The 12,346-nt window shown below is 45.3% G+C and overlaps 1 protein-coding gene across 1 annotated transcript; it reads right to left on the bottom strand.

Annotated features, from left to right (window-relative positions):
• Positions 1 to 711: 711 nt before the first annotated feature.
• Positions 712 to 11,710, bottom strand: ndnf (neuron-derived neurotrophic factor). Its single transcript, XM_054603157.1, has 4 exons — positions 11,506 to 11,710; positions 5,243 to 5,449; positions 4,749 to 4,873; positions 712 to 3,134 (listed from the first exon to the last, which is right to left on the bottom strand). Exons 2-4 carry the CDS (start codon positions 5,446 to 5,448, stop codon positions 1,738 to 1,740), a joined length of 1,728 nt encoding a protein of 575 aa, XP_054459132.1. The 5' UTR covers position 5,449; positions 11,506 to 11,710; the 3' UTR covers positions 712 to 1,737.
• Between the last annotated feature and the right edge of the window lie 636 nt (positions 11,711 to 12,346).

The following is a 12,346-nucleotide window of genomic DNA, read 5'->3' as shown; positions in this document are numbered from 1 at the left end:
AAAGAAATTGGACCATTTTCTACTATTGCCATGAGACTGAATTTGTAGAATTGTTGAATTATTAAATTATTTATTCTCTAAAAAGTTGCTTGCTATATAAATCTGTGCAATATAAAAATTTGTGCAATACACTGTACAATACTACAATTATTCTGTCTGTATATAATATTTTAGCTATTTGGATTTTTTGGGATCTTTTTTTACTTATTTGATATTCTTTACTGTGTTAATACTTGTTTTGATCTTGTTTTTTTACTATGTCTCTAGTTTGCACTTTACTCTCTGCTGCTGTAATCCTGCAAATTTCCTCCGCTGCGGGACTAATACAGGATTATCTTATCTTATCTTATCTTAAGTTCCTAAGAGTCACTTTTACTAACATTAAAACGGAGATTTAAACCAAAAGATTGTTATTTTGACACATAGTTTCAACATCCTGTGTGACCACATTTAAAAATATTTTTATGAATAAAAAAGAAACAATCCTTCATGTGAAACAGATGATCTGTTCGGCCTGGACTTAGACAAACTTTCAACTTACATTTCTGCTCTCACTTTATTTTGCAAGAAGCAGTTCTACATTTTTTTTTGTTAGAAAATTCCTCAAAATAAAACATGAATAGTTTTCCAGCAACAAAGAAACTCACTCTTGAGCAGATGCACTGATTTATTATCGCACATCTATGAGAATGTACGTCAATGGGACACTGATTCTGTTTTAGTGAAGCTCGGGCACCACGTGTGATTTGAAAGTTATTTCCAGCAAATACTTCATGTTCGTGTCTGTCTTTTCTCGTCACAAATCATTTTTTGGGGGATGAAAATATCATTAAAGTATCAAGTTGTTCTTATGCAACCCGTCATTCAGACGTCTGCGTCTATAAACACAATAGGCAGCGTTCTCTTTCATCTCGGAGCGGTGATGTTAACTGCTTGGCAAAAGAACATGACACCCAGGGTGACAGAGGGATTACTGGTTCTATATTTAGTGTTTATGTACATGGATATTGGCAGGACAACTCTGTACATGTGACACACACACACACACACACACACACACACACACACACACACACACACACACACACACATACACGCACACGCACACACACACAGCGGTACAGTGATAATAACACAGATCTCCAGCACAGAACACATTTACAAGATGGGCTCTAGAGCAAACACTGGCTGCGATTACAGAAGGGAATGTCCGAACTACGACGACTTCCTCGTAAAACTGGAATTTCCTGGTAACAGTTATTATCGTCATTGATAAAAACAATCAAAAAAAAAAAACAGAGAGAGACGAAAAAGTATAAAATAATTTAAATTCCTCCTAAAACATGTAGTGAATATGCAGTGAGAGATCTGTACAATGCGGGCGGCTGCTGGATCTCCTCCGCACAAATATGACAAACGAGAGCAAATGTCATGCAGCGACAAAGAAAGATGATCTCCTCTTAAGTTCTGCCTCCACAGTGGCGACATCATGTCAAGACGACGAGCCCGGTGACGGAGCAGCCTCCGCCCTGCTCCACCCAGAGGGGCCGCGATAAAAATGTAAACATAAATATACAGGTTGATATCTCTCTCTACAAACAGTTCAGTCACTGCCACAGGCCACATCCTCTGTGTGAGTAGTCAGTCTGTATACACTCCTTAGTAGAATATCACTTAGAGTTAAATAAACTTATTTAATATATATATTTATAATAGATTTATTCTTTGCAGAGTCATTTAGCAGTACTTCCTTGTTTTCACCAGTTTGCTCTGGTATTTCACCGAGTGACCACTGTGTCCCACCACGTAAACGTCCAGCAGGTAGGTCTTCCCCGCCTCCAGACCCGTGATGGTCTCCGTGGTCACGGCTTTCTGCAGGTTCGGGCTGTGGAAGTACTTGCACAGGACCTTTTCCGACTTCCTGCGTGTCTCCGGCCCGGCGCACTGGTTCTGCTCCCGGCGCCGCTGCTCCTCGCCGTAGTTCTCGGCCACCTCCTTGCGGTAAATGCAGTACTTGTTGCGGTCCTGCGTGCCGAGCCAGGCCACGGTGGCGGAGGAGCAGGTGCGCAGCTTGTCGAAGGCCTTGATGCGCGTGTCCTCCGGGAGCGACGGGAAGGGCTGCTTGCTGCTGGGTCGCGTGGTGGCGAGAACCTTCAGAGTGGAGGCCCCCTTCCTGCTGCCTCTCAGACGGATCAGGTACTTGGCCTTTGGCTTTCCACGCAGCTGGAACTGCCGCACCCCCTCCACGTTCTGGGAGAGCAGCAGCTTGCCGTCGCGCCTCACCTGCACCTGCACGGCGTCCAGACACGTGTGGACGAACAGGGTGACCCTCTGGTGGGAGGACACCGGAGCGAAGCGCAGGAACTTGCTGCCCTTCCTCTTGATGAAGACGTCCGACACTTTGCCGTCCTTCAGCTCCACCGTCTTCTGACGGGCTTCCTCTTTGGTGCGGGCGAAGGTTCCCACGTACGCCGTGCTGGTGTTGGTCGCAGAATTCACAGCAAACACGTCAAAGTAGTACTGGGTGTCCGGTTTCAGGTCCGACACGGTGAAAATGTTTTTATTGCCGATGCAGATCTTCTGAATGTCCGATGCTCTGGGCTTGACCGTGTACGCCCGGGAGATCTTGTTACTGGTGAGGCCTCGGTCTTTGCTGAAACCGTTATCAGAGGGCACAAAGCCAAAGTGGGCAAAGTCAAACGGGCTGAAGTCTCTACCGGGTTTCGGAGCCAACATGAAGGCGTCGTCCACGCTCATCTTGGCCTCGGCGGCACACATGCTCTTGAAGTTGTGCTCCTTGTTGATCACCACACAATACTGGACGGGCTGGCCCATCAGAAAGCCCGTTGGCGTCGGTTTCCAGGCCAGGGTGATGGTGGTACGGCCCAGCGCGGTAACATCCACGCGGGGGTCGTAGGGCAGCTCCGGGTACGGCTGGTCGGACTCTGGAGTCGTGGTGGCGTACACCTTGAAGTTGCTGTCCTTCTCTGTGGACAGCAGGTCCAGCTGGTAGAGGCCAGAGGGCGTGCTGGTGGCCACGTACGCCTCCACGTCGTTACCCTTGTAGGTGAAGAGCTCCGTCCCTTCATCCACGGTCACCTGCTGTTTCTGTTGGTCCAGAGGTTCAGGCTCTCCTGGAAAACAAAAAGAAAACGAACACACAACATGAGTGAAACTGTACCCAAACAGCAGTCATGACCTTTACAATGTTTTTCTTCTGTTTCATTCTTTGGCTTTGATGAAAAGCAATTTCTACCCATGCTAAAAATGTTTTATATGTTGAGGTCACGAAGAAGCCCTGCAGAGCCTCACGGACGATTAGCCCCTCACAGGAGCAGCCATGTTTTCACTCCAAACATCCCCAAGAAGATCACAGACAGGCATTCACTGCCTTTCCGGGGAAGCTGTGCTACAGAGAGGCGCCTTGTAGCTTCTACGCGAGAGGCAGCCCAAGCATAATATTATGTTTGTCAACCAGAGAGTGTGCTCAGTGGTGTGCTAGAAAATTAATGCTCAAAGGTCTACTCCCACCAGAGACATTCAGCACAAAAAGAGCAGCAAAGACGGGAAGAAGTGGTTCAACTATTGCTCCCAACACTTCTACCAATGACTCTGCGAGTGTTGGTTCCAAATCTGTATATAAGAATTGGACACAGTCATTTACGTCATCTATTGGTTTGTGAACTACGGCCATCGCCATCTTGGTTTTATGCAACCAGAAGTGACAGGAGAGGGTGGAATCTTGATTCTTAGGCAACAAAAATGTGACAATTAACATTCATGAAGTGAAAACAAACTGCGAAAGGGTTAAGTTGAAAGACAAAAACACAGACAACTCCCAGAACGGACAACAGCGTGATAGTGACCTGTCAATCACAGTGTAGCCCCGCCCTAAAGCATCCCCTGCTTTATGGTCTGTTTGACTCTAAATGGAGCATCATTTACTAAATGAACATCATGCTGTATTGAAGAAGACTTGAAACTAGAGATTGAGACCATAAACTCATGTTTACAATGTTTACTGAGGGAATAAATCAAGAGAGAAGTAGAGTCATTTTCTCATAGACTTCTATACAACCAGAGGAGTCGCCCCCTGGTGGACAGTAGAGAGAATGCAGCTTTAAGACACTTCAGCATCGACTTCACTTTCCACCTGGTCCAAATTTGCTGCTATTCTTCTACTTAGAGACAAATTCTTTCCTCTTGAGGCAAGGTACAGTGTAACAACCCAATAAATCATTTTGTAATATTTGATCTGACACGAGCTCGGCCACAAACGCAGGTGCTCGTGTATTTAATATTCAAATGTATGCTCACATCACACATCTACGCTCTAAACCACCCGCTTTGGTCATCTGGAAAGATCTGCTGCGTTGAAAAAAGGACGCCCTCCAGATGGAGAAAGTTTTAAAGCGAAGGGAGAAAAGAAGGGAAAAAAAAGTCAGAGAGACAGAGAAGAGGAAGACTACCTACAGAAGACCAGGACAGCTAAAGTAAAGGGATGTAATGGCTTTGATTCAGGACGTTGACGAGCCCTTCTCTGAAATTACAGACGTCAGTTTGGGCCGAGTCAGACATCATAAGTGGTCAGACTAGACACTACGACTGTGACTTAATTAAAACCCACCAAAACACAAAGCCTAACATCACTGCGGAGGTTAATTGTGCGTGTGTGTGTGTTGGGGATAGTGATATTTCCACGTAACGTGTCATTAACCTCTTCCACTGCTGCCTGATGTCAATTATACCTGATGCCTCTCCGCTGGCCTCCTCCGGCAGCTCCTGCAGAGTGAGTTTCCACTCCAGAGGAGCGTCACAAGGTGTCACGGTCACAGACAGGGGTGTGTTGTCTTCTTCCACCACAAAGTAGTACCTGTGAAAATAACAGGGTTTAAGTGGACCATCACATTTTGACGTTTTATCCAGAATAATGTGTGTAGTGAAATGCATGAGCAGACTGTTTGAGACTAGCGATACATTATCGTACCACTGACCTTCAGCTGACAGATACTCAATTACACCAACACCACTTTCTCATTTATTATTTAGTTTTTGCATCTGAATTATAGATCATGCTACGTAGCAACATCTGATCTATTTACAGTAAGTAGCCATCTGCAAGTTTAATGCATTCCTCTGTGATTGTTATGGCTCAGTCAGCAGTAGAAGGTGGAATTGTCTCGTTTTAATCACAAGGGTTATGTCGTTCATTCAGTCGTTGTTTTGTCTGAGCGGCGCTCACCTTTTAGGTGTGTCCCTGAACAGGTAGCCGCTGATCTCAGCTCCATCCGGGACGACGGAGGAGTCGTGGAACAGCGACTTGTCTCTGATCTGCATCTGGAAGAGACCCTCGTCTCTCGTGGGAAGCTTCTGGGCCAAAGCTCCCAGCAGCCCCAGCAGCACCAGCAGCACCAGCAGCACCGCACTCCAACCTTTACACTGCCTCATTCTGAAAGACAAAGACAAAAACGACTTCAGTTTCATTGTTGTAAGGAGTTGTATCGCGGTTATGTTTGAATTTAATAGGAATAGTTTGAGATTTGAGGCAAAACAAGCTCATTTGTTTTTTTGCTGAGAGCTAGACGAGAAGATTGATACCTCTCATGTACAGTAAAAAACAACAGGCAGCAGCAGACTAGCTTAGCTTAGCATCAACCCTGGAAACAGGGGTCGAAACAGCTAGCCGGTCTCTGTAGGTTTTTATTTATTATTAAATTGACCTTGCAGGAAAGATTCCCATTGGGATTTTTCTTCCGAGGGAGTCCTGGCCAAGACAGCATCAAACATTCACATAAAAGATCAAACAACAGCATTTAAGACAAACAGCAGATGGCATTAACCGATGAAATAGCAGTGTTTGGTAGCAGGACCTGTACATTCAGTTAATCCTGTTCTCCTAATCTCCCATAATTAAGAAATAATATAGTTTAAGGGGACTTAAACAACAATATGATGATGCAAACACTTTAAACGCCCTTTCACCAAAGACAGTAAGGGTTCAAAGATAACAATAAAGGTAACGCTTTCGGCTAAAGGTAGAAAACATATATATAGATATAGTCCAGCACATAACCTTTCCTAAAACCCAGAAATGTAATTTGTACATTTGCTTTTTGAATGAATTAAACAAATGAGATTTAACGTAGTAATTAGTGAGTAAGGTAGCTGTTTCCTCTGCTTCAAGTCTTCATGCTAAGCTAATCAACTCCTGTCACTAGACTTACATAAGAGTGGTATCAATCTACTCATCTAACTCACGCCAAGAAAACAAGTTTATTTCTCAAAATCTCAAACTATTCTTTAATAGTTAAACCAAACATAACTTAAACCAAACATAACCTGATGCTAAGCTAAGCTAATCAACTCTTCTCACTTGCTTCATATCAGTCTTCTCATCTAACTTCCTGCAAGAAAAACAAGTGAATGTTTCACCAAAATGTATTTTCCTTAAAAGTTAAACCAATCATGACTTAAGTTAGACTAGCTGTTATCCCATTAGCAGTCTTTATGCTATGCTAAAATAAGCTAATATTTAGTCTTCTCATATAACTCGACAAGAGTTCTCAAAATGTCTGGCTATTTCTGTCCTGCACATTATCAATCAATACTCGTGGCTCATATCATGTGTTGAAAATGTCCATTTTTTTGCAATGGAAGTTCTGAATGGCTTTTTTTTGGCTTCCTTTTCCTTTTTTCTTTCCTTTCATTCTGGCATTAACTTGTGTTCTATTTGGCAACACTGAGCTTTTGGCAACAGTCTCCACAGTGTCTTTTAAAAAGCGGTTCTGCTTTAATTAGTTTCCACAACATATTTTATTTTATGTTCAAAATGTGTTTCCTGCATTTTAGTTTTAACCTTAATTAACATTAAAACTGGTTGACAGCACCGACGCCAGCTTTGAGTGAATCAGTGACGTGAAGGGGAGGGTGAATGAGCGGTCCCGGCCTCAGAGAGGAATGAAGGGGGGGGATTACATTTAAATACAGACGTGTGAAGGAAAAGACATGGCTGGAAACTCCAGAGAACCGCACTATTTCATAAAATGCTTCACATAAAAAAATCCTCAAATCCATGTCGTTTAAGTTTTATTGATGCTAATATGAAAGTGTTTAGTGGAGCGGAGGCTCAGCGGACCGTGGCTGAGAGCCTCTCACGTATCCCCTGTCTATTGATTTTGCCTCATTGATTGCAGCTGATGGGAACGCCAAATCCCTGGTGATTTAATCAGCGTAATGACGGCAGATTAGCCAGATCCTTTACCGCCATTTACTGTGAGCGAGATGGTGTCCTTTTAATGACCCCCATCTCCCCCCCATCCTCCCCCCTTTTCTTCTGCTCACCCTCCCTTGTCCGTCTCTTCCCCTTGATCACGGCTTTTTCATCAACAAATAATCTCCTTCACACTTGTACACACTCAGTAAAGTCTTTTCTCCTGGCTCCGCTTCCTCCCTGAACAGAGGCAGATAAGTAAAACCAGAGGACGAACCTCCAAATACAAACATATATATTAAAAAAGCCTTTGACAGCTTCAGTCAGTGTGTTCGTCCGTCTGCTTTTATGCTTTTTGTGCTATTATGAAGGGCGCTAATGCATGCTAGTTATGAAGCATGCACATACTCTAGGTCCGGATATCAATACCTTTATGTGTAGCCACCAAAATAACCCAGTAACAAGTAGTATGAAACTTCTGCAGTCAAACGATACCAGACCTAGAAGAAAATGACTATTTGTATGGTTTTTGCTTGCAGACAATCGACGCAAGAACTCTTATTGCAACACGTGATGCAGCCTGCAACCACGTTAACAGTGCTAACAATGGCAACAGTGCTGACGTGCACGCTGGCGTTTATACTCAACGCGCTGCTCGCTGCATTATTCACCAAAAGCCCAGAGAGCGTACAAACAAATCAACTGTGAAGAATCAAAAAGTGTAACTCGTAGATATGAACATAGACTGTAGGTGTAACCGGAAAAACACCATAAACTAACCTCTACAATGATGAGGAGGGAATTCTAATTATCTGTGGACTCATATCTCATATTCATGGACTACTTTATTACCTTTAATCAAAGCCTGAAAAGAAAGAAGTTAAGTATTAATGTTTTATAAAGAAACAAAGGTTGAACCTCCTGTTTCTACAGAATTGTCCTTCTTTGTATAATCATTAGACATGTAAATAGTGTTTTAATCAGTGAGAGCAACTTGGCGTTGATCAATTTGCTCTCACTGATTAAAACACTATTTACATAGGTGCTTCATAGGTGCACGACCAATCACAGGCCGTGATTACGTCACGTCATGGCGTGCGCTGGCATGTTAACTAAGCTTAACCGTATCACTCACTAGAGCCTGGTGATCTCCACCCAACACCAACACATTGTTGGAGGGCCTGCTCCTCTCTACATACCCCCCCCCCCTCGGTCTATATTTACGCCCCCTGAGTTCAGACCGCCAAACTTCAGAGAGCAGAAAAAGGAAAGCCGCCTAAGTGGCACTTTGAGGTTTTTTGACTCACGCGGGGAGAGGGAGATCCTTATCGCCTCGGCTTGTCTGCCTCCACTTCAGAAGCGTGTCAGTCGGAACAAAAGACGTGTCTATTAATACTCAAGACGTCTCTGAGGTGGTATGTGCTCGAGCCCGCTCAGAGCTGTCTTTCATTCCAAACATCCCAACACTCCCCCCTGAACGCCACACGGACGCAGCGAGAGGCCTCGTCCGTCCACCACACTGATGTCATCACACATGAAGCCTGCTATCAGTCAAACAGCGAGGGGTTTATCAACGCTGCCATTAGCACGTGTGACACCGCTGGTTCCAAAGCGTGTTCTTCTACACGCCTGTACTCACGGTACACGCCGCCGAGAGAGGGCGTGTGAATGTTTGAGCAGTGGGTCTGCTTTAAACGTTCCTTCACCAAAATAACACATCCCACTAAAAAAGAACTAGAGCCTCATATGGAAGGAATAAAGTGTATGTTTAATTAGAACGGGGGGAAGAAAGTGCAAGAAGCGGATCGTTTTAAAGCAAAGTAAACCGCAATCGTGTCAACTTTGTTTTGCTGTTGCTTTTTTAATTAGTTTTTTTATACATTTATAGTTTTTTTGTTACGCTTTTAAGTGGAGTTTGCCGAGCGTTGTGGGCGGAAAACACCCTGAGCGTCGTTAAGTGGCGAAGCTGTGGAATCTGGGACGAATGCAGCTCGTAACGGCTTCACCCAGTAGAGGAAATAACACATCTACAGCTTCAATCAGAAAGAGTGAAAATATGGCCGACGGCCCTGTGTCATCTGAAGATACCGTTTGCATAACCTCTACGACAGCTTCGGCCTCGCTCTAATTTTGGGGTCATTACAAGCAAATGAGCGCGCAAAGCCAAAAGCAAAATGTTCACACTGTTGTTGTTTTTTACATCTGCCAGATGGACGCAATATTCTCTCAGGGACATCAATCAACTGCCAAAAAAAATCATGAGCAATCAACTCATGATTAAAGAACAGAAAAATTCAATGCGTGCAACTTTTCTCTCCACCTGATCAACTCGTTATTTAACTGCAGCAGCAACACACTGATTATCAGGTTCTACTCCCATGTCTGGAGGTGCAGAGGGACACATGCATGAATGCAAACCGCCTCTGACCTCCTCTCACTGTGTTTAACCTCTCTCTCTCTCTCTCTCTCTCTCGGATGAGCCTCCACATGGAGCTCATTAACAGAACGGGAGGGAATAAAGACACATTTCAGATTCAGCCCGAACAAGACGCCGGGCCGTGCAGGACCCGGAGCCTGTCGGACCTGAAGGCTGATTTATGGATGGAACCCCCTTCAGTGTGGTGAGGTGAGCTCCATCACATCACTGTCACGTCAGGGCCAATGTAGCTGAGGGGGGGTTGTTGGAGTAGAGAGTGTGTGGAGCCAAAAGAAGAAAACCTCACAGGAACCTGGACCTGTTCTGCAGAGCAGGTCTGGTGCTCTTGGACGGCGACCACGGCTCGTTAATGAATCGGCATGGAGAGACTTGTGGCGAGGGCTCCGATTCAACAATGGAGGTTTTTATTATCTGGTGTCCAAACCATCACATTCCTCCCCCTCCCCCCCTCCCCCCCCCTCTCTCCCCCGTCTCCCCCTTTTTAGCCATCCACAACATTGCTCCCAGTTTGAGTTTCTGAACTATCCACATCATCGGAAACCACGAGAGCTGGCACCAGAGCATGATGGGAAGTAGAGCCCAGTTTCCTTTCTCCCTCCCCACCACCCATCCTACCCCCCAAACCAAAACCTACCCCCCGCCCCAAAGAAAACCCCTTTCTGCTTCTTTATAGTCCATCTCTGGAGCTCGCATTTAAGGCTGCATCCTGGAATGTCTCTGTGAGGAGGGTCAGGTCGCTTTTCTGCCTTTAAAGAATCAAAAAAACAACCCCATTCAGATAGAATTAGGGGTGGGATGGTGGGATTGGGGGGTGGGGATGGTGGGGGCTGACTGATGTGCTGGCATTGTAGCCAAGAAGGGTGATTAAAGATTACAAGGGAGAATGCCCCATGGGAAAGTCATCAACCCCCCCATCATCCGGGGTGCACATGGGGGAAACGAGTCAATCACCATCCCGTTATGTGGCGCTCCTGCCCGGGCAGAGGGGAGCACAATGAGGGGGGGGAGGAGGACTGGGAGCACTGGGAGCACTGGGAGCAGGGTGTGGGGATGATGAATAATTTAACAAGGGGATAATAATCAAACAGAAGCTCTTAAGTCCTGCAGTGAGGACGCATGTGTGACAGTGGAGCGGACTGTATGTCTGCATGTCTGCATGGCTCTGGAGGAATCTCTTTCAGCCACAGAGTTTGTTTTTTTTCATATGCAAATGTGGTTTAGTTACGGTATGCGACGTCCCATTTTAAGACCTTTTTTTTTTTGTGCATCATTCATTCTCCCTGAGAAAGTAGAGAAGGGAGGCAGTGAGGCTTCTCCCCTGCTGCTAAATACAGTTATTCAGTGTGTGTGTGTGTGTGTGTGTGTGTGTGTGTGTGTGTGTGTGTGTGTGTGTGTGTGTGTGTGTGTGTGTGTCATTAAAACTCAGACTTGCTCTCACATGGACCGGATGAGGAGGAAGAAGAAGACAAATAAAAACTCCAAAACGTGAGCTGAGCTGTCATGAATCTCAATGAATGATTTCAATAAAAAAAAAAAATATGAATGTAAAGAAATAGCAAAATGATATGAAAAAGATGCTCCAGTGCAGCTCTCACAGGTGCGTAAAAGTCTGAAATACACATTTATATTAGTGGGTTTCATACATGAAGTTTATAATGAAGTTTTAACTCAATAGATTGAAATATAATATATATAAAAAGGCTTTGAAACTTAGAACTCCTCCCCGGAGCTTGAAGCACAGAACCCTCTGGTTCTCCTCCCTGGAGCCTCTCATGCACATTAAGACCCAACAAAAAGAAAAGTTTCTTCTGGTTTTACGCAGTGAGTCTGTGCGTAAAGCAGGATGTGGGTGTCTTACCTCTCGACTGTCTGGATGTCTTTTCTCTCTGCTGTCACCAAGATCTTCTTTTCTTTTCTTTTCTTAAAAGTGTCTTACAACTCAAAGACAAGCGGAACCATGAGGGTCCTCCTCGGTGTCCGGTAGTCCCTCTGCAGATGATCCTCTCAGTCGGATTAGGCGACCGCTCTGGTGCGCAGTGTTCTTGCGGATTTAACTGGTCTCCAGTGGGCAGGAGAGTGTGTGTGAGAGTGTGTGAGAGTGTGTGAGAGTGAGAGAGAGTGAGAGAGTGAGTGGGTATCCTGCGTGCTGGCAGTGCGTCCCTCCTCCCTGCCGCTCCGCTGCTATTGAAACCTCCTCTGGATTGGAGGCGAAACTTCTTCCTCCAGGAAAGACTGAGAACCAACCCACTGAAGAGAGGAACACCCACACACACACACACACACACACACACACACACACACACACACACACACACACACACACACACACACACACACACACACACACACACACACACACACACACACACACACACACACACACACACACACACACACACACACACACACACACACACACACACACACACACACACACACACACACACACACACACACACACACATACACACACACACACACACACACACACACACACACACACACACACACACACACACACACACACACACACACACACACACACACACACACACACACACACACACACACACACACACACACACACACACACACACACACACACACACACACACACACACACACACACACACACACACACACACACACACACACACAGACACACACACACACACACACACACACACAGAGACACACAC

This window comes from Anoplopoma fimbria, chromosome 8 (genome assembly GCF_027596085.1).
Source record: "Anoplopoma fimbria isolate UVic2021 breed Golden Eagle Sablefish chromosome 8, Afim_UVic_2022, whole genome shotgun sequence".
Lineage (NCBI taxonomy): Eukaryota > Metazoa > Chordata > Actinopteri > Perciformes > Anoplopomatidae > Anoplopoma > Anoplopoma fimbria.
Note: the sequence above shows the minus strand (reverse complement) of the source record. Positions and strands in the feature narration are given on the sequence as shown.

Coding starts and splice junctions, on each gene's coding strand:
- ndnf (XM_054603157.1), bottom strand. CDS start 5,448: ATGAGGCAGTGTAAAGGTTGGAGTGCGGTGCTGCTGGTGCTGCTGGTG. Junction 4,874..5,242: donor TTCAGGGACACACCTAAAAG/GTGAGCGCCGCT, acceptor TTATTTTCACAG/GTACTACTTTGTGGTGGAAG. Junction 3,135..4,748: donor GGCCAGCGGAGAGGCATCAG/GTATAATTGACA, acceptor TTTGTTTTCCAG/GAGAGCCTGAACCTCTGGAC.